This window comes from Sorex araneus, chromosome 7, assembly GCF_027595985.1.
Source record: "Sorex araneus isolate mSorAra2 chromosome 7, mSorAra2.pri, whole genome shotgun sequence".
NCBI lineage: Eukaryota > Metazoa > Chordata > Mammalia > Eulipotyphla > Soricidae > Sorex > Sorex araneus.
Genome location: NC_073308.1, coordinates 43,709,208 through 43,736,149, shown reverse-complemented (window position 1 = coordinate 43,736,149; position 26,942 = coordinate 43,709,208). Strand labels below are relative to the sequence as shown.

The following is a 26,942-nucleotide window of genomic DNA, read 5'->3' as shown; positions in this document are numbered from 1 at the left end:
GGGGGGGTCCCTCTGCCCCCGGCACAGAGCACAGCGCCAACACTCCACTGACACCCCCCGCTTCTAGCACCTTGGGCGGCCACTGAAGTTTAGGGGTGAGGTGGGGACTTGGGAGGGAGGGGATCGGGTTCAGCAGGTGCATGAGATCCCGAGGGGTCTCATTATTGGCAGTGACCCCAAAGGGCAGTGGGGGTGCACAGGGGTGGGGAGATGCACTGGGGGAGGAATTTGCACTGGGAAGGCACAGCAGGGCCCTGAGGCAGGCCTGGCCACAGTGAGGGGAGACCCCAAAGCGACCACTCCCTCCACACGGGGGTCCCAGCAGTGTTGAGCACCCGTCACGGCCCAGCCACTGGGCACAGATGCTGTGAGGGAACCCTGTCCCCCACACCGCCCCCCAACCCCCGTTCCGGGCAGCAACCCAGCAGCCGGAGCACCCCATGGCCCGTGACAGCGCCTCTGCTGCTCCAGGACCCGACAGAGCCGCCCCTCAGCATTGTGGCCGCCGGCACATGGCGCACCGCGGGCACGGGCAGCTCCCAGGCGAGACAGGGGCTGCAGGGCTCCCCGACCTGTCCCTCGGGCCCCTCACACGAATGCAGCCGCAGCCTAACAACGTCCAGGTCTTTATTTCCTCTCAGCGTCTCACCGAGACCCCAGGGGCCGGCTGGCAGGGCCCTCGGGCAGAGGTCGTGGTGGCCCCGCTCACTCCTGGCTCTGCTCGGGGCTGCCCGGCTGGCACGGTGGCACCTCGGCAAGACTCCTGGCCGGAGGCCGCTCCTTCTTCCTGTGCTGGAGGCCCAGCGCACGCGCCACCAGCCTCCGGGCCACCACCGTGTTGGTCTGCGGCCTCTCCTTGGCCAGGCGCAGGAGCTCTGGAAGCAAAGGCAGCTCCTGAGGCCGGGGCCAGACGCAGCGGGGACCCGCCCAGGGGATCGGGGGCTGTGGGCTCCCTAACCCAATGCCGCCCCCTTCGGTGCCCTCCCAGGTCCCGTCTGCCTCTGTTCTATGGACAGAATTTTTGGTTTTTAAATTTTTTTTGGGGGGGGGAGGTGCTTTTTGGGTCACACCCGGCAATGCACAGGGGTAATACTCCTGGCTCTGCACTCAGGAATCACTCCTGGTGGTGCTCGGGGTTCCATACGAGATGTCAGAGATTGAACCCTGTTTGGCAACATGCAAGGCAAATGCCCTCCCAGGGGTACTGTTGCTCTCGCCCTCTATGGATGTTTTATGGGGGAACCTCATCAAGATGGGCAGAGGTAGACCCTGGACTGAGATGGCATTTCCTGTGCAATCTCCAGGGGACCCAGGGATGCTAAGCCCCCACACGGCCTTCCGGCCCCAGTCAGCCTCGGGGAAGGTTGAGGTCCCCGTGACACTAATTCACCTCTCCCAGGGCGTGTGCTCCCGAGAACCTTCTTACTCTACAGAGAGCAACTCGTATTGGGTTCAAGACATGAGTGACCGACCACCAGGCCAGACACCCTGGTCTGATCCTCTCTGTCCACTGCTACCGACGCCCACGGCTCTAGGAGCCTATCCCTGAGCTCGGCCACTGCTGCCCCGGGTGGCTCGTTCCCCAGGGGGCCCAGAGGGTGGGAGGTGCACCTCTGGGACCCGAGAGCCGGGAGCCCCAGCCCGCCCCTGCCTCCCTTACTGGGCCTCTGCAGGGCCTTCAGGCGCGACTGCTTGGTTCCCTGAGTGAGGGGCCGGATCTTGAGCACGGAGAAGTCTCTGGTCAGGGCCTCAGCAGCTGCAGACAGAAAAGCAGCCTGGAGTGGCCCCACAGTGGGGCCTCTCCCTGTGCTCACACCCAAGGCTCTGGGAGAGCCCCCGTGCCGCCCCCTGCACCTCAGGCCTTCCCGGGTGGCCTGTGCCACTCCCAGCCTCCCAACCCCCTTCCCAGGAGGCTCAGGGCAGCGCCCGCCCTGCTCCTGAGGGCAGCACCGAGAGCTGCCCGCAGCCCTGCACCAGAGCGGGGAACGGAGGCAGGGATGCGCCACCATGATGCCTCGGCGCCCAGCTCAGGCTTCCTCTGCACCAGGAAGCCTCCCGCCATCCTTGCCCCCTCCCACTGGTCTCCCCACTGGGGCTGGAGCCCCCGCCGCCCAGCTCCAGCAGCTCCTGGAACCCCCCTTTCCTGGCCCTCTGCTCCCCGACCCCAGGGCCTGGGCAGGGAGGAGGCTCCCGCCGGGGGTTCATTCACAGGGGCAGCGGAGCCCCCAGACACACACCCTGCAAAGCAGTGGTGAGGCAGAGGCCCTGGAGAGCAGCTCCTAGGGAGGGGGGCTCTGGAGTGGTAGGGGGCACCCCTGCTTTGTTCAGGGGGACTCTGAAATCCTGACCAGACATGGTCACCCTATCCATAAAGTAGAAGGAATCTGGCCTAGTTCCGAGGCTGGAATAGAAACAGGATGGAAATGCCATTGTGAATGCTCAAGCTATATGCAAGGAAAGTGCCCGCGGCTTCCGGCCGTAACAGCAGCGCGCTCAGACACTCCACTGTGTTAGCCAGCGTCCAGGGCTGGGCCTGGGACAGGGGCCCCCGATGTCACCTGAATGAAGTGTCACCTTTGAGTGGGGACAGGAACAGAAACACGGGGACTCGGCCTGCTTGCTGCCCCCAGCCCCCAGCCCCTTCCAGCCAGGCCGGGGGGACCCTCTCCCCCAAACAGCAAGGCCGGAGGCCCACTGGGTGCATTACCTGAGTCCAGGCAGGGAAAGACGCCAAGTGCGTGCGTGTCATCCACCCACTGGATCCTGAAGCCCTTCTCTCTGCGCGGCAAAGGGGCAGGGGAAGGTGAGAGCCAGCGGGCAGCGCTTCCGGCCATCAAGGACCCAGCTAAGCAGGTCACCTGCCTGCTCCTCAGAACTTCCTTTCCTACTCAGAGAGCATCAGTGCGGGGCCTGCGAGGGGCCCAAGGCAGCCCAGACCTGCAGCCCACTTGGGCACTGCCATGCTGGCCCAGGGTGCCACCTGCAGATGCCTCCTGGCCAGACCTTCGGGGCAGAGACAGCAGATTTTCTGGGCCCCACACAGCTGCCCCTTGGTGGGGGGACGGGGAGGATAGTAAAAGAGAGACTGGAACACAGAAGGGGACTTTTGGGGGGGCCATACCAACAGTGCTCAGGGCACTCTCCTGGCTCTATGCTCAGGAGTCACCACTGCAGGGCTCAGGGGACCATAGGGGGTGCTGGAGACTGAACCTGGGTCAGTCGAGTACAAGACAAGTGCCTTTACTCACTGCGCTATCTCTCTGCCAAGGGCTTTTGTGGCTTTTTTGAACAGCCCAGGTAGGAAAAGAGGGGGGAAACTAGAGAAAGCAGAGTGAGAATTGGAGAAACGAAAAGGGTAGGAGAATTTGAAGGAATTCAATAAATGGAAGTCATTCGTATGCCCTGGCTCCCATCCCCCCCTCAGATCTCCCCCAGACACACCCAGCAACCCCTTCCCTCCCCCCTCCCCGCCCCCCCCCCGCCCACATGCACGTGAAGTGGCCAGACTACCGACAGAGAGTGGCGAGTGACACAGATGTGGAGCAGGGGTGAGGCTGGGCCCAGTCAGATCAGCTCTGCTGCCCGGTGCCGGACCCCCTCCCTCCCCCCCCCGCCCCCCCCCCCCGCCCCCGCCAGCCTCCAGTGCACCTGACACAGACTCCCTCCTTCCAGCCACAGCCGGCAGGTGGCGCTGCCCAGGAGTGCAGACCCGGAGCAGGGGTCTCAGTGGCCCGGTCTTTCTTCCTAGATTTCCGTGTAGGAGGGGCTGGCAGCTGCTGCCCAGACACCAAGCAGGCGTCGGAGGCCTCTCCATCTCCTGCCTCGGAAGCCAGACAGCACTCACCGGAATTCTGAAAACGCTGCCAGCAGGTCCTCAGTCTTGAGTGTTGACTCAAAGTCGTAGATCTCCACCACGTGGGCAAAATCCCTCTCTCCAGGCAGCTCCTCGGCGGCGGCAAAGGTGTCCACGTAGATCATCTCCACCTGGATCTCCTTCTCAGTCAGGTTGTCAGTTATCTGGGAGAGAGCAGAGCTTCATCAGGGCGGCCCCGAGTGGGCAGGAGGAGAGAGCAAAGGAGCCTGGGGAAGGTGCCCAAGGGCAGACTGGGTGGGAAGAGGGAGAAACAAGATTCTGGAGGGGAGGAGGGGAAAGAATTTACTTTCAAGGGTCCCCACTGACCCTCCTGCATAGACACACATTACACTTCACAGAATCCTGAAAACTCCGCCTACCCATTTCACAGGTGGGGAAACTGAGCAAAGAGGTATGCCATTTCACCCACAGTTGCACAGTCAGTAAGAGACAGAGCGGGGGGAGCCCAAGGTCATTCCTTGCTTTTTAAGGATGCGACAGTAAGGAGATTTTCCTGATCTCCTTCCTTCATCTAGAAAACAGCAAAGATGCCAGACTTCCCACCGAATGTAATGAGACTCATGAGAGAACCAGGCCAAAGTGTCATCCTCAGGGACAACACCGAGAGTTGCACAACACCAGGGCCACACTCTTGGAAAGGTGCCTCAGAGCGTGAATGATTACACAGAGAGCCTTCCACAAGCAGGGACTAGGGCGATTACTGCTATCCTGGGCAACCAGGGCCAAGGACTGGGTGGAAGACGGCCTTTCTTGATGCCTGTTGTAGATACACACACCGACAACACAATCCATGAGGGAGGTACTCTGCATCATCCATTGTGCCAAGCACTCCACTGCCACACACCCATAAAGTAATGTACCAAGGGTTCGGCGCCCCCACTTCCCATGATGCACTGCACCAAGTACATCTGCTTCCACACCTCCCACAGTGCACTGCACCAAGCACATCTGCTTCCACACCTCCCATAGTGCACCGCACCAAGCACTTGTTTTCCACACAACCCATAATGCACTGTGCTAGGCATGTCTGCTTCCACACCTCCCATAACGCAGTGCACCAAGCACTTCCACATACCCATAATGCACTGTGCCAAGCACTCTACTTCCACACAACCCATAATGCTCTATGCCAAGCACTTCTACTTCCACACACCCCATCACCACTACCTGTGAAGAATTTTTTTTTTTCTTTTTGGGTCACACCCAGCGATGCTCAGGGGTTACTCCTGGCTTTGCACTCAGGAATTACTCCTGGCGGTGCTTGGGGGACCATATGGGATGCCAGGGATCGAACCCGGGTTGGCCGCGTGCAAGGCAAACGCCCTACCCGCTGTGCTATCGCTCCGGCCCCCAGAAGAAGAATTATTTTTTAACGTGTGTTTTTCAGAGGAAGAAACTTGTAAAAGCAAAGTGATTTTATCAAAAATCTCCTAGCATGGCGGAGCTGGTCACCCAATCCGTACCCTTTGATGCCATATGCTGCTCCTGCTCCCTTCCACTCTGTTTATCCCGATCCCCTTCCCCCAAGGGGCCCCTGGCACCCCACACCCAGTCCTGCTCAGCCAGCACATCCCGGCCTCTCCACACCAGGCCCCCATCCACACACCGTTTCGCCCTCACTTCCGCCCTTCCTTTCCCAGGCGCGAGGGCCTCATCACCTCGGGCAGCAGCTCGCTGTAATCATCCTCAGAGCAGACGCCAGGACCCTCCTCTTCCTCTTCTTCCTCCTCTACCACCGGGCTCTTCTCCGGATCACTCCCGTTGCCCTCTTCCGAGTCCAGCTGCAGGCGCGCTCCCAGCTGCATGGCTGCTTCCAGCTGCTGCTCTGTCTCCGAGAGGTGCTCAGGCCCTGGTTGCTCCGTGCCCGCGGGCTCCAATGGTGCTTCCCGCGCAGCACTTTGGCCCTGGTCCTTTTGGTCCTCTACAGCTTGAGTCACCAACGCTGGGTGTTGCTGATCAGAACTGGGGTCCCCAGCACCAACATGCCCTGACTCCACCGGGCGCCCGTTAGCTGGCTCATGTGCCTCGAGGTCTGGGGTGGTGGGTGGCGCCGAGTCTTCTTGGCAACGCAGCACCCGGGGCACATACAGAGCCTGGTCAGGCTTTCGTCCTCGCTGCCACCGGCCAGCCCGCGCCCCTCGGGGGCTGGCAGTTGTTCCCTGGTTTAAGGTGGGCCGAGAACCTCGAAACTTGCTGGGTCGGGAGGCAGGTGGGCGGCAGGGGCCAGAGAGGCCTTCTGGACTGGGTAACCTAGAGCAGGAACAGAGAGGTGATGAGAGGGGTGCAGTGCTGCCTGCCATCTGGAAGGGGGTGCCCAAGTCAGCTTCAGGCCAAGGGCCTAGCTGAAGGCGCCCCCAAATCACTCCGGAAGGCACCCTAGCAGAGGCTGATCGCCATCCTGCATAAGCCAGTGCAGCAGGGCCCTGCTAGGGTGGGTGGGGGCGGGGGGAGCAGGAAGAGAGTTTTTAGGGAAATACCTGACTGAAGACAGAAACCAAGGCTCAGCTGTGGTCACCCCACATCCCATTTCTGGCTGCCCTGGGGCATAAGCTGAGCTGGAGGAAGGGAAACTGGCAGACACGTGCATCTATTCCTCCTCTAGAACCAACAGGGTGAGTTGGTTTGCTCAGGGAATTCTGCAAACACTACACCTCTACTCCAGTGTTGAAGCAATTCGCAGCTCTGAGCTTCGGGAATGAGACGGCAAGTCTGGGCGGGAGGAGAGAGGGGGTGCCCGGCCCTGCGCTCTGCCCAGCTAGCCCCTCCGAGGGCTGGTGTGCTCACCCCACCACTCCCAGGTCACCCAAGGGCCCCCCAGGGAGTCAGAACACATACCTGATGTCCTTGTGACAGATGACCGTCCTCCTTCTCCAGCCCTCCCCTACAGAGAAGCTGCTCAACAGGTCAAAACTCTCCGCGGTCCTATGGATCAGGTACCGGAGGCGGCTGGAGACTGGGGGGAAAAGGAGGACCCTGGGAAGGAAGCGAAGAAGCAGCGTGAGCAAGCTCGGGGGCAGCCCCCAGGTGAGGCCTCACCGGGACCACCGCCAGTTTCAAGGGGGTTAACACTAGGCTAGCTCTGCCCGCCCTGGGTCCCAGCCAACGGCAAGGGCCTGGACACAAAGACTGGACCTTCTGGTTGCCCCATCCCCACTCCCATGCTGGACCCCCTAGTCTCGGGCTGATAGAATCAGAGGAAAGATGGAGTTGGGAGAGGCCGGAGAGACGATTAAAGCAAAAGGTGGTCAGAGCCGGCTACCAACTGTTGGCATCCCTGGGGAGGGGTGAGGTGGAGGTGGGGGGAGGGGTGCAGGGAGCAACGCACCCCCCAGGGCCACGCACGGCCTCCAGCCCCTCCCTGCACTCACTTCGACAGCTGCTTCTGCTGCACGAAGCGCTCCAGCTCCTCCTGAACCCGGTGCACGAAGTCATTCTCGGCCGCCGACAGAAAGACGCCGTCCAGGAGAAGGGCCAGCGTGCCAGGTGGGAAGGCCTGCGGGGCGCCGGGCCGCGGGGTCAGCGCCCACGCCGGGCCACGCCGCGCCCTGCAGGGCCGCCGCCGCTCGGGACCCCGGCGCCCAGCTGCCCCGGGCGGGACCCGCTGGAGGCCGGGAGCGGCCGCCCGCTCGGGGCCAGGGGCCGGCGCGGGGCCGCCGATGGCCTGGACCCGGCCCGGGGCTCTGCGTCCCGCCCGCCGCGTCCCGGGCAACGGGAGCCCAGCGCCCACCTGCTTCCTCCTGGCCCCGGGGCTGCCTCCTGCCCGCCCGGCCGCCCGGGCTCGGCTCGCCCGGGGCCTGGAGCCGGCGCCCGGCAGGCGCGGGATGGGGCGGGAACGGGGCGCCCCGCACCACCTCTCGGTACTCACCGCGGCCGCTGCCGCCGCCGCTCGCGGGTCCCGCACGCCCCGGTGCCCGGCGCGCCCGCCCCCTGCCGGCCTCCGCGGAGCCGCAGCGCCACCGCGCGGCCCGGGGGAGGCATCGCGGCCGGCGCGGGGACCCGCTCTGCGTTTCCCCTGGGAGCAGGCAAGGTGGGACCCACTGGAGTCAGCTCGGCCAGAGCTTTCCGGTGCTGCAGGAGGGAGGGGTGGGGAGGGGACCGGGTTTTCCGTCCAGGACTCCCCTTTCTAGGGGTTAACCAGAGAAGGAGGGGGGCAGCAGGGGAGTTTCTGGGCACCAAGCAGTTGTCCATCACCAGCCAGATTCTTGGCCCTTATTGATTGGACCCCCTAGAGGCTCAGCTCACCGGTGGGGTCCCCAACCCCCCCCCCGCCCCCGCAAGACCTGTAACATGGGGATTTGCCGGCCGTGCCACACCCTGCTGCATCCAGCACTCACCCTCCCTGGGGCTCGAAATCTGGATATTGGACAGCCCGTGGGATGGACCATGAGGGGCCCAGTTGATCTGGGGCCAAATCCTGCTCCCTGCGAGGTGCTGAAATATAAGCGCCTGGTGATCCTGAATGCACAGGCCACGGCAGAGCAGGGCAGGGCGAGCGCACCGCACACGGGGTGGGGGCTCGGGGTGGGACAGTGCGGGGAGGGGGGCCTGGGCAGGGTGAAGGCAGGCCCCAGGTAGCACCCACCTCCCCAAAGCCCGGGGAGAGGTGGGCTGGAGACCAGACTGAGCAGGAAAGTGACAGAGTTTACTCTCTTTTACTGCCCCCAGAGGGTTTCTCCAAGAGCTGGTGACTTTGCACCACATTTCATAACGCTCCTGTTCTAAGCAGTTTCTCAAGCATAAAGAAGCCCTAGCATCAAGTCAGGAACCCGGGAGCCGAGTCAGGGGTCTCCTCCTGGGGGTGTGAGGCACATTCTGAGGGTCTCACGGGTGACACCCCCCCCCCCATTCCAGAGAGGCATCTACCAAGGGTAGAGGTTGGGGAGCACCAGAAAAAGCAAGAGAATAATCAAAAAACACAGGGCACAGCCACGCCCCTGGTGCAGGCACAGGAGAAGGTGTGGGCTTCACAGACACCTGAATGAAGCTGGCAGAGGAGGGCAGCCCGCAGCCCGTAACTCGGAGCTGGACAGGAAGCTGGCGGTTCCTCTGTGCATGCAGTCGGCTGAGGGAGTCACCCCGCTCTGTCCGAGCTGCCTCTACAGCAGGGGAGGGGAGCTGGTGCCCACTCAGAGGTGACTATAAAGGACAAACGGTGGCACAACGGACCTGAGGAATTTCTGCAGCAAAGTTTGGAAATAATCTTTTATTTTAATTAATTAATTTATTTTGAGTTGGGGGCCATTGCCCAGCAATGCTCAGGGGTTTACTCCTGGCTCTGCACTCAGGAATCCGTCCTGGTGGGCTCAGGGGACCATCTGGGATGCCGGGGATGGGATCCAGGTTGGTCATGTGCAAGACAAATGCCCTACCTGCTGTATTATCTCTCTGGCCCCTCTACAACAAGAAGTTTTTAAAGCGTAGCAAGGAAAAAAAGAAAAGAAGAATATTAGAAGATTCTCTTGGGAAAAGGGGGAGGAAATGATACTGTGTCAATGCCTTTGATTTCTTTTAAGGGGTTAAACAGAAGGGAGATACTTAGGGAAGAGGCAGCCAGGTTCTTCATGGGCACAGAAATATCGAAACTGCCTCAGAGCGGAGTGAAAGCTGCCAGAGCTAGTTACAGAGTCCCCCATAAACGGCACTCACTGAGGGGGAAGATAATTGCTAGTTACACAGAGCTCCCTATAAACCGAGCGCACTGAGGAAGGAAGGGAACTACTAGTTTCACGGAGCTCCCAATAAACTGCACTCAATTTGGCAGCAGCCCCGTTGGATGGAGAAGGTTCCTCTCACTGCAGGGCAAGAAACTGAGAGTGAGCCAAGTGTGTCACTTAGAGTCAGCTGCTGAGTGCAGCGCTGAAACTCACCCCAGTCCGGGCCGCCCCGCACACCTGCTCCCAGCACCCTCGGAGGAAGACTCACCACCTTTAGAATGTCATACAAATTTTCTTGAAGTTGGAACCCTGCATCTAAACCGTTGGAGGAGACAGCTAGATGTGTGATGTAGAATTTTACCCGGAATAAGAGGTATGGTTGAAGGATCATGAAAGAACCGAAGCCAGGGGACACAGGGCTGTAAGTCATCCCATAGAAGGGTCTGGACACCTCTATTGTGATAGCGACCCTAAATCACAGCCCAGTGTACCCTGTCCTTGCCACCGGGATGGGATCCATCCGCATGAGGGCCCACATCAATCTGAGATTAGGTCCTGGACTGCATCTCCTCATTCTAAGCTACCTCAGTCTGTCTGAATTAACGCAGGCCCCAAACTGCCCACCAGTAACATCAGCTGGCCTGTGAGGACCACTGTTCCCTTACGGGTATTGCATGATCCTTGTTGGGAGCTGTTCTTATGCTCCTATGATTTATGCACATTAGAGACTCTAATACGTTTGTTGGTGGTGTGACTTCAATTTAAAAAGCAAAGTGGGTGGCTAGAGAGATAGTCCCGTAGGCAGGGTGCTGCCATGCAAACAGCCAATCTGGGTTCAATACCAGGTATCACACGGGGTGTCCAGAACCCTGCCAGGCATGATCCCTGGGCACAGAATCAGGAGTAATCCATGAGCAGAGTTGAACGTGGCCCCAAAGCTGCCCTCCCCTCAAAAGTAAATGGATCCCAGACCAAAATTTTTAAAGAGGCACACATAAAAATATTTAATTAAATTTGTAAACAGTTTAACAATATAAAAAGAACTGCACAGGTAGTGTTTAAAGATCAAAAAAAATCAACAAGAATCGTTTAAACATAGCACATAGGAAGCTTATGTCTATAGTGTCGCTGGATATGTAGAAGGAAATCAGGACCTGGGTAAGATGGAACAACACACTTTTCCCTGTTTCCTCTGCAAAATAAAACTCATAAACATTATATATAAAATAAGCAGTAGTCACACCCACAAACCACCTCCACCACCGTGGAAGCTCATCTTTAGCGGCCTTGTTCCAGGGATTCATAAATAAATTTCAAAGGAGATCAACTAGCTATAAAAAAACCTCTCAGACACCCATACCTAGCTAAGACACCTGGGGCACATTGGGAAGTACCCACCCACACAAAGCCCCGGCAGCCACTCCCACACCCCAGATCCAAAGCCAGGCCTCTAGATGGACTCTATCACCTAAAGACTACTGAGCCTCGCAGTGAACTTAACACAGCTGAAACCTCAGGTACACGGGTCCCTGTGACTGAAAGCCCTGGGCCTCCTCGAAACCAGAGTGGGTTACTTCTCCCCACTTCCCTGTACTTCTGGAAGCCCCGGCAGCCACACCTCTGAACCACCTCCACCACTATGTAAACTCTGCAATAAAAAGTTTAACTCCAGCTAGACTGACTCGTTAAATATTCAGACTCAGCAAAGATACAGAGTTCAACACCATTAACTAGTAAGCTCTAATAAACATCTCCTTAGCACACTGCCCAATAACAGAATACCCTTTCTTGTAGTGCACTCCCTGAACATAGCCTATAATTGACTATTTCCTGGTCCATAAGATAACTTCAACGAATTTAAATGAATTGAAATCACAGAGTGTTAAATGATCATAATGGACTAAAAGTAGACATAATTAACAGGATAACAGGAAAATCTCTAAACATTTGGAAACTAAATCACACTAAATAATTCCTGAGTCAAAGAGAAAATTGAGAGGAAAATTATTTAACTGCATTACATGGAATGAAAAGAAATAGAGAATATCAAATTTGTGAAACACAGGTAAGTAGTGCTGAAAGGAAGCAGTCTTTGATGCTTATATCAAGGAGGAAAGAGGAAAGAGGAAGAACAAGGTTTTTTTTTTTTTTGTTTTTGTTTTTTTTTGCTTTTTGGGTCACACCCGGCGATGCACAGGGATCACTCCTGGCTCATGCACTCAGGAATCTCCCCTGGCGGTGCTCAGGGGACCATATGGGATGCTGGGATTCGAACCCGGGTTGGCTGCGTGCAAGGCAAACGCCCTACCCGCTGTGCTATCGCTCCAGCCCCAGGAAGAACAAGTTTTTTTTTTTTTTTTCTTTTTGGGTCACACCTGGCGATGCACAGGGGTTACTCCTGGCTCTGCACTCAGGAATTACCCCTGGCCGTGCTCAGGGGACCATATGGGATGCTGGGATTTGAACCCGGGTCGGCCGCGTGCAAGGCAAACGCCCTACCTGCTGTGCTATCTCTCCAGCCCCAGGAAGAACAAGTTTTAAGTCAAAAAAAAAAAGGGCAAATTAAGCCACAAACTGTTTTCATTTTTGACACAGAGCTGATAATAAAATTATAATAGTTAGAAATTAAATGTTTTAAATGCTTGGTTGAAACAAGAGAGAAAGTAAACCCATGGATTAAAGTGTTTGTTCTGTTATAGTCACAATCACAGTCATCCAGTTGCTCATCGATTTGCTCAAGTGGGCACCAGTAACGTTTCATTGTGAGACTTATTGTTACTGTTTTTGGCATATCGAATACGTCATGGGTAGCTTGCCAAACTTTGCCTGGGTAGCTTGCCGGGCTCTCCAAGAGGGGCAGAGGAATCGAACCCGGGTCGGCCGCATGCAAGGCGAATGCCGTACCACTGTGCTATTTCTCCAGCCCTTGCTTGCTCTGTTCTAGAAATAAATAAATGGATAAATAAGTAAATGATATGTATCAGGGTAAAATTATTTTCTGTGGGCATTAAAAACTAATAATTTAGGCAGAATACAAAAGAAAAAGCTCAAGTGGCATACAGATTTCCCTAGCAGCTCACACCAGAAGAAAATGGAATCATCTAGACATTTTAAGGGAAGATATTAAGACCAGAAACTTCTGTTAACTGTGGTGGCAATGGAGAGAGATCTCAAACCTGAGTTTGAAAGAGGTCTCAAACTCTAAAGGCTCATTGCTCATCTCACAAGGAACACTGCTGGCGAAAACGGGCAATCCTGGTTGAGAGGCTGAGCAAATATGGACCTTCTAGGGTCCATCCTGTGTCCTGCACGGCTTTAATTGAGTGACTTTGGGGACAACCCACCAACTCACTGAAATTGTTTCCTCTAATCACCTCGTGAGCCTGTTCCCGGAGAGTTTGCTCAGAATGGTCTCCATGATAGATTCACCTCAACACCTTTGATAAACAGGATTGAGTCTGATAGATGGGGGCAGATAGGGATAGATGGGATTCGTCCCCTCCCCGCAGACCCACTGCAACCCATGGCAACTATCTGTCATTTCTTACAGAAATTCCCTTTTCTTTCCCTTTTCCTTTGGTGATTTAATAACGGACTCCTTGACATGTTTACAAATTAGTTCTGTAACTCACTGAATGCTTCTTAGTAACTCTTTGATGTTAGTGCGCCTTCCTGGGAAGTTCCAAGAAGACATAATCCAGATAAGCAAGAGAGAAATAAAAATAAATTCAACTGGGACTGGAGTACAGCGGGTAGGGCATTTGCCTTGCATGCAGCCAACCCAGGTTCAATCCCCAGCATCCCATATGGTCCCCTGAGCACCACCAGGGAGTAATTATTGAGTGCAAAGCCAGGAGTAACCCTGAGCATTTCTGGGTGTGACTCCCCCGCTACAAAAAAAAAAAAAAAGCCAGGGGCTGGAGAGATAGCACAGCAGGTAGGGCATTTGCCTTGCACGCAGCCAACCCGGGTTCAAATCCCAGCATCCCATATGGTCCCCTGAGCACCATCAGGAGTAATTCCTGAGTGCAGGGCCAGGAATAACCCCTGTACATTGCCAGGTGTGACCCAAAAAGAAAAAAAAAGCCAAAATAAACTCAACTGGGAAGTCACAGTGTAAAGACCCTGAGAGAACATGTAATTACTTAAATTAAAAGAAATGAATGAAATGAAAAGACCTTGAGAGAACATGTAATTACTTAAATTAAATAACATAATTATGATTACAAAACAGAACATAAATGTTTTAAATCTTGAGGGAGGACTATTTAATAGAAAAACAGAATAATTTGTATCATAGTGGATTAGGAGAGGAACTGCCACAATATCCTGTAGTGTGAAGGAGGCAGAGAGCACTGAGGACAGGCCATCAAGTACTATTTTTCAAAGTAACTGGCAGAGGCTGAAAACACCAAACATACAGAAAAATAGTATGCAGGAGGATACAAGGTTTAAAAAGGATGTAATGGAAGTAGCACTAAAAAAATTTCATGACAAAACCGTGAGATATATTCAATTACATTAACAAATATTACAGTGACCTCAAATGCAAAGTATTATTATATACTCTACCAAACCCTCACCTACGCCATTCTATACAAATGTACTTGAGGGTTTGAATGAAATAGTTAAAATATTACATCGATGAAAACTACCAGAAATGCCACAGCAACTTCAGATAGATATCTACTAACCTTCTATTAGTTATTATTTTTCTACAAGTGCTAACACACACTTGTAGCAATCAGGCAAAATGAATAAAACTAGAAAGATCACAATCTTATGAGGTCAAGTTTATCAAATATCTAATTTTTTTTCCATCTGAAGATTTAGGAAAATTAACAAAGAAACTCTTATAGGCAAGAGCTGTTTCCAACAATGCAAACGATCCAGGGATAGAGGAAGTAGGAGTGAAAAGGGGAGGGAAAAGCGGAGAAATGGGAGGGAAAGACTATAGAGAAAGGGGAGGTATGGGGAAAGAGGGTTGCAAGAAGAAAGAAGCAGAACAGCAAAGATATCCCCATCCTGGTTCCTGCTCTATCTCACTGATCTCCTGGTTTTGCTCCCGCCTGCCCTGGAAGATCCCAACCAACCCTCCAAATGGCTCAGTTTCCCAGGAGACCACCTTCTCCTGGTTTCCTGCCTCTAGACCCTCCTTAAAGGGCAGCAGTCATGGAACCCAAGTGGGCAAGGAGATCTTTGAGCTGGTGCTAAGCTCCGTCTTTCATTTCCTGCCAGGGGGTCCTTATAGAGATGTGACCTGACAAATATTTGCACACACATCCCCAAAGCCAGAACTATCCTCCCCGATTTAAGGTCACCTTCCATCAGAGCCTACAGGGCAGGAAGACACAGGAGTACTAGGACAATCTGATGCCATAGGACATGCCCATAATTGGAAACTGGATGCAAAACCATGGGGTGGAGGGGGGTAGAGAAGGCAGAAATAATCTCATCTAGTAAAGAGGGAAAAAAGTAGGAACATACATTAAAAATGGACCAGAAGTCTTGTTGGAGTGGTTTTCATTATGTTTTCTATTTCAGGTTGGGGTGTGTTTTTTTGTTTGTTTGTTTCTGGGCCACACTCAGCTGTATTCAGGGCTTACTCCTGGCTTTACACTCAGGAATCACTCCTGACAGGGATCAGGGGACCATATGGGTGCTTGGAATAGAACCCTGGTCAGTTGCATGGAAGGCAAGTGCTCTGCATACCCACTGTACCATCTCTCTGGCCTCCATTTTCTTTTTTTGATGGGGGGATGGGGTCCACATCCAGATGTGCTCAGGGATCACTCCCGTTGGGGTTCTGGGGACCGTATAGGGATACTGGGGATTGAACCTGGGTCGGCTGCATGCAAGGCAAGTGTCCTACCTTCTGAACTATCACTTCAGGCCTTAACTCTTAATTTATTAATTAATTTTGGGTATGGAGGGTGTGCGCATCCCCTGGCTGTGCACGGGAGATGATGGGGGTCCAATTCAGGCTTCCTACATTCAAAGTCTGTGCTCAGCCCTCTGAACTAGCTCTCCAATCCAACACTTAAAAATAAAATGAAAAGTACACATTCCGAGGTGGCTCAGCAGGTTGGAGTACACGCTCACCTGAGGGAGACCCCAGCTTCAGTTCCGGCACAATGTGGTCCATGAGCACTGAGCTTGGAGTAGCTCTTGAACACTCCTGGCTGTGGTCCCAAAACAAAATAAAATTGAATGTAAATATATTCAGGTTCAATAAAATATTTCACACACAAAACCATAGCTTACAAGCTACTAATAATATGTCAGTTTTCACTCTGAGGGTTTTAAATTTTGATAGGAGTAGCCAAGCAGAATGATGAAACTAGTATAACGCACTCTCCCTTCCTTCAGTATTATTTAGTTTATTCTCACATGGGAGAGCCTGGCAAGCTCTTCGTGGCGTATTCATATGCCAAAACCAGTAACAATGATGGGTCTCACTCCCCTGACCCTGAAAGAGCCTCCAATGCGGCATCATTGGGAAGGACGAATAAAGAGAAGCTGCTAAAATCTCAGGGCTAGGAACAATGGAGACGTTACTTGGCCCCCTTGAGAAAGTCGACAATCAATGGGATGATGATGATGATGATGATGATGATGATGATGATGATGATGATGATATTTAGTTTACTGGGCCACACCTGGCAGTGATCATGGATTACTCCTGGCTCTGTGCTCAGGGACACTCCTGGTGGGGGTCAAGGGACCTTATATGGTACCAGGGATTGAACCTGGGTTAACTGCATGTAAAGCAAGCACCTTTATTACCATACTTTCTGTCGCAAGAATGGATGTTCATATTTTGCCACGCAAATGAATATATGGCAACCCACAATTTCTCTGAGTTCCTTGTATGAATTTCCAAATACCTGGATTATTAAGGAAAAAAATAATAAAGTGGGCATTTGAGCTTACCTAACCATGAAATTATTTTTAATTTAGAACAAATTTTTTTTCAGAAAGCAGTATTTTATCATCACAAGCCTTCTGATGATCAGCACAGGATGATTTTAGACAGTTGGACTTTTATCTGGACTTTATCTGCAGACATCTATCTGCAGACAGTTCATCCCGTGGTGCCCTCAAGTGGACGGAAAGGCCCCTCTGCCCGGAGCAGAAGTCTCTCCTTGGGTGGAGACCAGGATGGGTCTGTGAAACCCTAAGGGTGACAGGACTTGATGCTGGTTCTTCTCTTTCAGTTTCCAAGACACTGCTGCGTTCTGGCTTCTCTTCCCTCACTAGTCACCACCATCCTCACGCTTTTTCAGGCCACAGTGTAAGTGTCCTTTGGATTCCTCCTTCTCCTTTCTTAGTTTTCCCTCTGTATTTGGGAGCCTGTGTCTCCTGTCTCCAATATGCATCTGGAATCAGGCCTTGGTGGGATCCCCTTCCTAGCTCAAACATAGTCAAAGCATCTGTGGCTGGATTTTGTATCCTCCATATTCACATGTTCAGGTTCCAACCCTGTACTTGTATGGTCAGAATATGACCATATTTGAAGATAAGGCCATTTATTTTATTTTTTGTGTGTGATTAAAAAATTTTTTTTAATTTTTAATTTTTATTTTTTTGTATTGGATCCCTGTGAAGTGCAGTTTAACTAACACACTTCTGTGGTTGTGTTTCAGTCATACAATGCTCAGCACCCATCCCTTCACCAGTGCCCATTCTCCACCACCAATGATCCCAGTGCGCCTCCCTTCACCCCCACTTCATCCCCCCACCCCGCCCCTCTTCTGTTACAGGGCATACCCATTTTCTCTCTCTCTCTCATTTTGGATGTTGTGGTTTGCAGTAGAGGTACTGAGTGGTCATCGTGTTCAGTCTATAGTCTATTTTCAGAATACATCTCCCATCCTGAGCGGCCCCTCCAAGCACCCTTTACTTGGTGGTCCCTTATCTAGCTGAACTGCCTTTTCCCCCAGCGTGTGAGGCTGGCTTTTAAGCCGTGGAGTAATCCTCCTGGTGCTTATCTCTACTATTCTTGGGTGTTAGTCTCCCTTTCTGTTACTTTATATTCCACAAATGAGTGCAATCTTTTTATGTCTGTCCCTCTCTTTCTGACTCATTTCACTTAACATGATACTTTCCATGTTGATCCACTTACATGTAAATTTCATGACTTCATCTTTTCTAACAGCTGTATAGTATTCCATTGTGTAGATGTACCAAAGTTTCTTCAACCAGTCATCTGTTCTCGGGCACTCAGGTTTTTTCCAGATTCTGGCTATTGTAAGCAGTGATGCAATGAACAGAGAAGTGCAAATGTCACGATAAGGCCTTTTAGATGGGGATTAAATTAAAATGAGGTGGCAGAGTGGGACCCAATGGGACTGGTGTCCTCTGAGGAGGAGGAAACCTGGACAGGCAATATGAAGACACGGGGAGAAGACGGTTTGCAGGAGGGAGAGAGCCCTCAGGAGAAATCAGCCCTTTAGTGACGCCTCAACTCCGGCATCTAGAAGAGAAAATGCAACTCGGTCCTGAATTATGAAAAAGCATCTCCTGGCCCCTAACTCTTTCTACTGTGTTGTGGCAGCCAAGCCAAGGGAACCTTCTCAGGCGCCTCCTGTCTGAGAAGAGGCTGTTTCTCTGTGAATTCACAGTCACTTGCATCACTACACCCTCCCTCCCTCTTTTGGACTTTATTTCTCTTTCTTTTGTGGGAGTTTGTCACCTGTGTGAGCTGTAACTATTTTCTTCTGGTTTTAGGTTATTTTTTCACTTTTTTTTATGTTTTAAAAAGAATATTAATATTTATTTATTTTGCTTTTGAGGTCACATCCAGTGATGCTCAGGGCTTACTCCTGGCTCTGTACTCAGGAATTACTCCTGGCCGTGCTCAGGGGACCATGTAAGATGCTGGGGATCGAACACAGGTCTGCCGCATGAAAGGCAAACACCTTCCCGCTGTACTACTGTACTATTGCTCTAGCGATACCTTTTAATTTTTTTTAATAAGTGTGCTTCACAGATATTTTAAATGATACTGTAGTCAAATTTTCAAATTGTTCTCTTTATGGTTTGCACTTTTGTGTTATGTTTAAGAAATGCTTCTACACGGGGCCGCATTTGTAGCCACACGACTTCTCGTACTCTATACCACTGTACCAGGAGTAGCACGCCACATCGGGTGGAATGTAAAGTAGGAAGTAACCAATCTCGATTAAGAAGTATTAGCACACAAGGCTCAATCTGTAACTATATGTTAGTAATCTCCTATACAAGGGCTTAGTAGCTTCAGGGTGAGATACAACAATCTTCACACACTTTCTTTTAAGGAAACCTTTTTAAATCATTTTTAGCGAGTTATTCATAACAAGCAATACAAAATAAATTATTTAGGGCCTGCTATTGGGTGAAGGTGGCTGGGAAAACTTGAAATTGTGGTGGTGGGAAGATGTAATGGTGGTGGGATAGATGTTGAATGTAATACATTATTGTGAACAACCTTATAAAAATAAATTACATTAAAAAAAAAAGAAATGTCTCTCTTCCCTGAGATTATGGTTCTCAAAAATTTGTAAAGTTTTTTTTTAACATAGTGTCAGAAAGGAATTTCAATTCCTTTTAATCCTTAGAAAAAACAACTATTTCCAAACACCTACTGTTTTGCGTTGCCTATAAAATGGGCTGAATGGATTGAATATTGGCCAAAAGCTTATTTATAGTTGCCCTTTGGAATCAACAAGGTTAGGGGTGCCAAAACCTCACGGCTGAAAATTCTCCTATAACTTTTGACTTACCCCAAATGTTCCTACTAGTACTCTGCTGATCATCTAAAGCCTTACTGATAATGTAGTCAATTAACACTGTGTCACTATCACTATCATCCCGTTGCTCATCAGTTTGCTCAAGCGGGCACCAGTAATGTTTCCACTCTAAGACTTGTTGTTTCTGTTTTTGGCATATCAAATATGCCATGGATAGCTTGCCAGGCTCTCCCATGCAGGCGAGATACTCTTGGTAGCTTGCCGGGCTTTCTGAGAGGGGCGAAGGAATCGAACCCAGGTCAGCTGCGTGCAAGGCAAACACTCTACCCGCTGTGCTATCATTCCAGTCCAGTCAATTAACACAGATTGGTATATCTTATATTCTGTATGCTTACGATAAATTAACACAGAGAAAATAAAACATTATTAGAAAAATCATAAATACATAGCACTGTAGCACTGTCGTCCCATTGTTCATCAATTTGCTTGAGCAGGTACCGAGCAAATTGCAGCAACATTGTAAGACTTATTATTGTTCTTGGCATATTAAATATGCCACAGGTAGCTTGCCAGGCTCTGCCATGCAGGTGGGATACTCTTGGTAGCCTGCTGGGCTCTCTGAGAGGGACAGAAGAATCGAACCCGGGTCAGCCGCATGCAAGGCAAATGCCCTACCTGCTGTGCTATAGCACCAGCCCAGACAGTATTTATTAATGTCTTCTATTTAGAAGAAAATTTACATGTAAGTGGGTCTTTGAGATAAAACTCATATTGTTCAAGGGTAAACCATCTTAATCTCTTGAACCTATAATGTCACCCAATATTTATCAAAAGACAGGATTAAGTTAAGGATCTAGGGTTACAGAAGAGGCAGTTTACTCGGATCAGCAGGTGGAACTTAAATTTAACCCCTTATAAACCCCAGCTCCTCCTTCTCCTTCTCTTCCTCCTCTTCTTTCTTGTTTTTTTTTTCTTTTTGGGTCACATCCAGCGATGCTCAGGGGTTACTCCTGGCTCTGCACTCAGGAATCACTCCTGGCGGAGCTCGGGGGACCATATGGGACTCCAGGGATCAAACCCAGGCCAGCTGTGTGCAAGGCAAATGCCCTTCAGGCTGTACTATCTCTCCGGCCCGCTCCTCCTTCTTCTTTTCTTCTTCTTATTCCCCCATAATCACTCAATATGTCTTTAGAGAAATTATTGGTTTATTTATTTTCTCTCAGAATATTAAGTCTTTATACTTTGACTGACTTACAAATGCTTTTATGTTCTCTTGGACATTTTGTTCCCTTTGAATTTTGGGAACAATGTTATTCTAAAAATACCTACTGGTATTTAATCTGAACTGATTATTTTAGAACATTTGCTATCTTAAAAATATTAGTATCCCTACTTAAAAACAAAGTATATCTGTCTATTCACTGAAGGACTCTTTTTCTTTTTTTGACACACAAAAAACAATCTATGATTAATGTGTACCACATGGTGAGGGTTTTTTGGGGAAGGGTTGGGCTACACTTTGCTCTTTTCAGGGCTTACTCCTAGTTTTGTGCTCAGAGATAACTCCTCGAAGTGCTCAGGGGATCATATGTAGTGCTGGGGGTGGAGGCCCTGACTAGCTGCATGCAAGGAAGGCATTTTTTTTTTGCTTTTTTTGGGGTCACACCCGGTGATGCTCAGGGATTACTCCTGGCTTTGCACTCAGGAATTACTCCTGGCGGTGCTCAGGGGACCATATGGGATGCTGGGAATCGAACCTGGGTCGGCGGCGTGCAAGGCAAACACCCTTCTCTCTGTGCTATCACTCCAGCCCCAAGGGAGGCATCTTAACCCACTAAACTGCCTCTCCAGTCTCACATAATAAATTTTGAAGATAAACATGTATCTTGAAAATCATCATCACAGTTTATATCATAAACTTATCCATGATCTCCCCTCCCCTCCCCTCAAGTTTCTGTCTGCCCCTTATTTTATTTTAATTATTTTGTTTGTTTTAGCATTACACCAGATGTGCTCAGGGCTTAGTCCTGACTTTGTGGTGCTTGGGGACTTGTATTTGATGCTGCAGATTGAGGTAGGGTATGAATGTGCAAAACAAGTGTCTTTATGTTTGGGAGCCTCACCCAGTGATACTCAGGAGTTACTCCTGCCTCTGCACTCAGGAATCACTTTTGGCAGGCCCTATGGACCATTTGGAATGCCAGGAATTGAACCAGGATTGGCCATGTGCAAGTACCCACTGTTCTGTCTCTTAAGATCAACATGTCTTAACCCTTGTACTATCTCTCCGATTATTACAGAAATCTCACCAAGATTGCCAAGATTGGCACTTGGAGAGATAAGAATGGGAGCCTCCCAGTTCATATATATATATACATATATATATATATATAGTAGGCTGGTTTCAGGCTACATGCTTCTCAGGGAAACATTTTTTTATTTAACCTATACACTGTCACTGTCACTGTCATCCCGTTGCTCATTGATTTGCTCTAGCGGGCACCAGTAACATCTCCATAGTAAGACTTGTTGCTACTGTTTTTGACATATTGAATATGCCACAGGTAGCTTGCTAGGCTCTACCGTGTGGGCAGGATACTCTCGGTAGCTTGTCGGGCTCTCTGAGAGGAACGGAGGAATTGAATCCCGGGTTGGCAGCGTGCAAGACAAATGTCATGGTTGCTAAAATATACCATCAGCGATGAATGCGATTTGTCTTCAGTTCCATGCAGACATTTACAAATTATTTCGTAATCCCGTTTCTGCTCAAGCAACCTGATCAGACTTGACCCCTATTCTGACCTTGTCATTCAGAGTGGTGATTTGTGACCTGTCCCTCTTTGCCCGTCTCTTAAAGTGGGTCACTCAGAGTCCTTCCACTAATTTCCCCACTTCTGCCTCTAATTTCCCATAGTATGACCACTTATTTTTTATTATTAAAATGATTAATTTGTGATAAGAGCATGTACCATAAGATTTACCATTCTAGCAAACCTTTATGTCCTGCCATGAGCACTATGCTGTGTAAATCTCTGGGGCTCACTCATCTTGTGTAGGCAAAGCTTGGTACCCTTTTATTGTTGTCTTCTCTACCCACCCTTCCAGGCCCTAGCCACACTAATTTCTTTTTTGGGGGGGAAGTATACTTAGGGATGCTTAGGGATCATGTCTAGTGGGCATGGCTGGACCATATGGATTGCTGGGAATTGTGCAAGGCTGCGCCACACCTCCCCACTGTACCTTGTCTCTGGCCAGCCCCAGACACACCGTTCTATGCTCCGTGTCTCTCCCAGGTGACAAGCAGAGATTCACTGCAGAAGTGGAATCTGTGTCTGGTGCATTTCCTTTAGCATAATGCCCTCACTCTTCCATCCATACTAGCTATCTAGGATTTATTTGATATCTTTTGGTTTTGCAAGCACATTTACAAAGACCTTTCACATCTAATGTTTATTTTTCTTTGACCATTATACTGTGGCTGTCAGTAAAATTTGACTGTTTTATTGACATCATTGACTGTTGCACTTAGATCTTATATCCAGAAACCTTGCTGCTACAATCCTTTTTTTTGGAGTTTCTTCTATTTTCTATAAGATAATGTAATCCATGACTAATGACAGATTTATTTCTTCTCTTGGAATGCTTACCTTTTTTTTTCTTTGTTTTTATCTCATTGCACTGGACAAAACCTGTTCTATAATACTGAAAGATGCAACAGTATTAAGTATTCTTTATTCTTATCTTATTTCTAATTAAAAAAATAATGCTTTCAAGATTAGTCCATTACAGATTATATTTGCTATAGGTTTGTATTAAATATATTTTATCAAGTTAAAAAATTTCTTTTATCTACTTTATTCAATGATAAATTATGAATTTACATACTAAATCCAAAACATACTCTTTGATTTGTTCATGTGAGCAAAATCATCAATAGTCCATATGGCACTTTCATGTGACTGGGAAAATAATGCTCCCTTTTCCAGGTGGACAGAGTTTCATGCCAGGCCTGTGGCTTGGCAGCAAGGCTTTCACTGAATTTCAGACCCATTCAAGCTTCCAGCGAGATGTTCACATGTAGGTTACAACTCTGTGAGGAGTCTGGCCAGAGCCCAAAACCTGTGTGATCTTCAGAACGGAGCACAGACAATTCCAAAGGCTTTGTCTGGTATTCCTCCGGGCTGAAGCAGCCCTCCTAAAATGAACTTGGTGCACAGCCAGTGCTTTGCGGTCTGGAGGGAGCTGTGGCCAAGGCCCCAGCTCTCTGTGCCACCACCTCACCGTGCTCTTGCATCAACCTGTGAGATCTGCTTCCCTACCCAACTGACTCTGCTTCCCTACCCAACTGACTCCAGTTGGAAGGCTCCTTCTAGGGGAGAAGCGGGTCACTTGCCACACTGCTCAGTTCCTCCTCTGTGTCTAACCCTCCCCGTTTCTATCCTTAAGCAGGAAACAATTCAGAGCATTTAGAGATTCTTAGCAGGAGACGATTCCCTTTCTCTGACCCTCCTTAGTCAGTGTCCATCTGCAGGGATGGGGGAAGGGAGCAGTCCACGAGGGAGCTCATCCTTTCTTGAGCAGGAAGTAATAAGAATTTACTGTTGACTGTTACTTCCAGTGGGCTCCTTGTTGTAATTTGAACATTGATTCCTGGCAACCAGGAGAGTCTCTTGCCCGCACGCCTGGTTGTCTTCCCCAGGGCCCCTCGGGGGGGATGGGCTCCAGCTTCCCTCCCCACTCCGAGCAGAGCTCCTGGAGGCCAAAGACACCGGAACCTAGCCGCAGCCATGGTGGAGGCTCCTCTCTACACGTTTGGACAGGCCTCATGCATGAAGGTACCGGCAGAGGAACCCAGGTATGTGTAATCCCATCAACGGCCAACATCCAGAGAGAGACTTAAAAGCAAGCTCTCAGACATCTTTAGCCTACTTCTCCCTCTAGGAGAAACTGGCAATCTTCTTCAAGTTTCCTGCCCCCATGGGACAGCCTTGCAAGCTCCCCATGGTGTATTCATATGCAAAATCCAGTAACAAGCTGGATTTCATTCCCCTGACCCTTAAGAGCCCCCAGTGCAACATCGTAAGGAGGGCCAAGTTGAAATAGACTTCTAAGGTCTCAGGGAAAGGACGAAATGAGATGTTACTGAGCCCGCCCGAGAAATCGGTGATTAACGGGATATTGTGATTGTGATTGTGATTGTGATTCCTGGCAACCAGACTCTGTGGTAACCTGAAAAACTTTACCCGAGGCTTAGTGATAAGTGGTGCCAGGGGAGTTTTTTGACATGAAATATTCTCTTACAGAGGTCTTGCAAACTACTTTGAAGAAAGATCAAGTAAACATAATAATGCAGAAGTTTTGCTTGTTTGTTTTGGGACCACACCTGGGAATGATCAGGGATTACTCCTGGCCTGGCTTTGTCACCGTCCCAGCGGTGATCGAGACCCCTGGTGCCTTCAGAGTTCATATATGCATTTTCCCTGTTGATGGACAGAAGAACAGGTCACAGGCTGATGGCCAGCAACATTTGTATTGAAATCAGACAGGGCTTATATAGGAAAAGCTTAAGGGTGAGGGGACAGGAATTAGCATGGGTGCGGTTGAACATAAACAAAAGCATGGCTTTGGTTGAACAAAAACAGATGTAGAGTGCCTCCTTCAGGGGAAATTCTTGTAGAGACCCTCCCAGGGACAGCACTCCATCTCAGGGGCTCCAGCATTCTGGATTCTGGTCCCCAACCCTGGCCCTGCACCCAAGAGTTATTGGCCTGGTGGTGGCTGGTCCCTCCAACTCCCAAAAGTATGTGACCAAGGACTGGCTCCTGTGGCCCTCCCTCGTGGTGTCCTGGCTATCTTCTGTATTCCTAGAGGGGTCACCAAGGAGTCCGATTGATGAGGCTACATGTTTTATGTTTGAATGTGGTTTATTTTTTGATTCATAGCTATTTGAAGTACTTTCTAATATTCAAACATGTGTTTTTAAGCTACCTTACTGCTACCATTTTCCAGTTCATTGTACCATGATCAGAGTGTATGAGCAATATGATACCAATTTTTTAGTATTTGTTGAGATTTTTCTTTGTGTCCTAGAACAGGACCAATTTTGCAAATATGTTATCAGACTTTAAAATTAAATAGTCTCTAGTCAATAGGTTCAGAGTTGAAGATATTTCTATTTGATCCGGCAAATTAATTAAAATCTTCCATATCTTTCTTTAAAAAAAATCTATTTTATCTATGAGTTTATTTCACACGGTTAAAAGATAGCGAATTAAAATTTGCCACTGCAATTGTGATTTGCCACTGTAATTGTCTAGTTTCTATCCATAATTTGATCTTCATTTTCTTGTTAGTGAGGCAATGTTTGCTATTTTCATAGTATTATTTCCATATTATTATTATATAGAGTCTCTTGCCCGCACGCCTGGCTGTCTTCCCTGGTGCCCCTCGGAGGGGATGGGCTCCAGCTTCCCTCCCTGCCCCAAGCAGAGCTCCTGGCGCCTGAAGACCACCAGAGCCTAGCCACAGCCATGCTCAAGGCCCGTCTCCACACGTTCGGACAGGCCTCACGCATGAAGGTACCGGCAGAGGAACCCAGGTGTGTGTAATCCTATCAACGGCCAACATCCAGAGACTTAAAAGCAAGCTCCCAGAAGCACGGGCCGCGTGATATTTTATAAGCTACCTTTCCCTCTGGGAGAAACTCACAAGCTACTGAGAGCTTCCTGCCCACACGGGACAGCCTCGCAAGCTTCCCATGGTGTATCTGTATGCCAAAGCCAGTAACCAGCTGAATCTCATTCCCCTGACCCTGAAGCCTTTAGAGGCTTCTAAAATCTTAGGGATAGGACGAATGAGACCACTCGAGCCACTCGTACTTATTATTATATTATTATATTTCCATATTATATCCTTGCAATGCATCTTCACCACACCCACCGCCTCATCAATAACCCTCCTCCTATTCCCAGGAGTCCCTTTTTCTCTCCTCACCCTGCCGACACTTGGCTGTTCTGTTGGCACTGTTGCAGAGTCTCGTTCCGCTGGGAACTATCTAACCCCTAGCTTTGTTTCTTTATACTCCATGAATGAGCGAGTTCATCGTTTATCTTTTCCTTCTGACTCACTTCACTGAGCGTGATAGCCTCGGTGTAACTTCATCTCTAATTTCCGGGCAGGGGAGTGCTCGTGTCAGCGGTCTGGCTGAGAGCAGCTAGGGTTGCCTGGTTGACCCAGATAGGGGGCTCAGTCGTGTTGGCCTGGCTTCTGCCTGTGTCATCCACAGGCTGCCGGGCAGGGATGAAGATGGACACCAAAGATAGCCAGGACACCACGAGGGAGGGCCACAGGAGCCAGTCCTTGGTCACATACTGCTGGGAGTTGGAGGGACCAGCCACCATCAGGCCATCTTGGGCTAGTGAGGCAGAGGTGCAGGATGGAGGTGGGGGGCTTTGGTGTCAGGGCCCGGAGGTGCTAGCCATGGAGATGCACTGCCCTGGCCCCCTTCCAGAATCCGGAGCCCAGCTGCAGGACTGACCCACAGTGAGCCACCAGCTCCTCAGGGGGTCACCCAGCTGCAGAGTGACACCCTGGCTGAGAGGTCATCTCCTATCGAGGGGGTATCTAGCGATGGAGGAAGAAGGGTGGTGAAACAAGGCCAGAGATCAATATTAGACAAAAACA

The 26,942-nt window shown here is 50.3% G+C and overlaps 1 protein-coding gene across 1 annotated transcript; it reads right to left on the bottom strand.

Annotated features, from left to right (window-relative positions):
* Positions 1 to 610: 610 nt before the first annotated feature.
* On the bottom strand, positions 611 to 26,659 carry R3HCC1 (R3H domain and coiled-coil containing 1). The gene is made up of 9 exons (XM_055144222.1): positions 26,483 to 26,659; positions 7,740 to 7,886; positions 7,243 to 7,367; positions 6,710 to 6,847; positions 5,533 to 6,124; positions 3,845 to 4,017; positions 2,708 to 2,778; positions 1,661 to 1,756; positions 611 to 875 (listed from the first exon to the last, which is right to left on the bottom strand). The coding sequence occupies exons 1-9, from the start codon at positions 26,657 to 26,659 to the stop codon at positions 706 to 708; spliced, it is 1,689 nt and encodes a 562-aa protein (XP_055000197.1). The 3' UTR covers positions 611 to 705.
* Between the last annotated feature and the right edge of the window lie 283 nt (positions 26,660 to 26,942).

Excerpts from the sequence above, each read along its gene's own strand:
- R3HCC1 (XM_055144222.1), bottom strand. The coding sequence starts at position 26,659 with ATGGTGGCTGGTCCCTCCAACTCCCAGCAGTATGTGACCAAGGACTGG. Across the intron at positions 6,848-7,242 it reads CAGCAGAAGCAGCTGTCGAA|GGTCCTCCTTTTCCCCCCAG; the intron begins GTGAGTGCAGGG and ends CTTCCTTCCCAG. Across the intron at positions 1,757-2,707 it reads CTTTCCCTGCCTGGACTCAG|CTGCTGAGGCCCTGACCAGA; the intron begins GTAATGCACCCA and ends TTCTGTCTGCAG.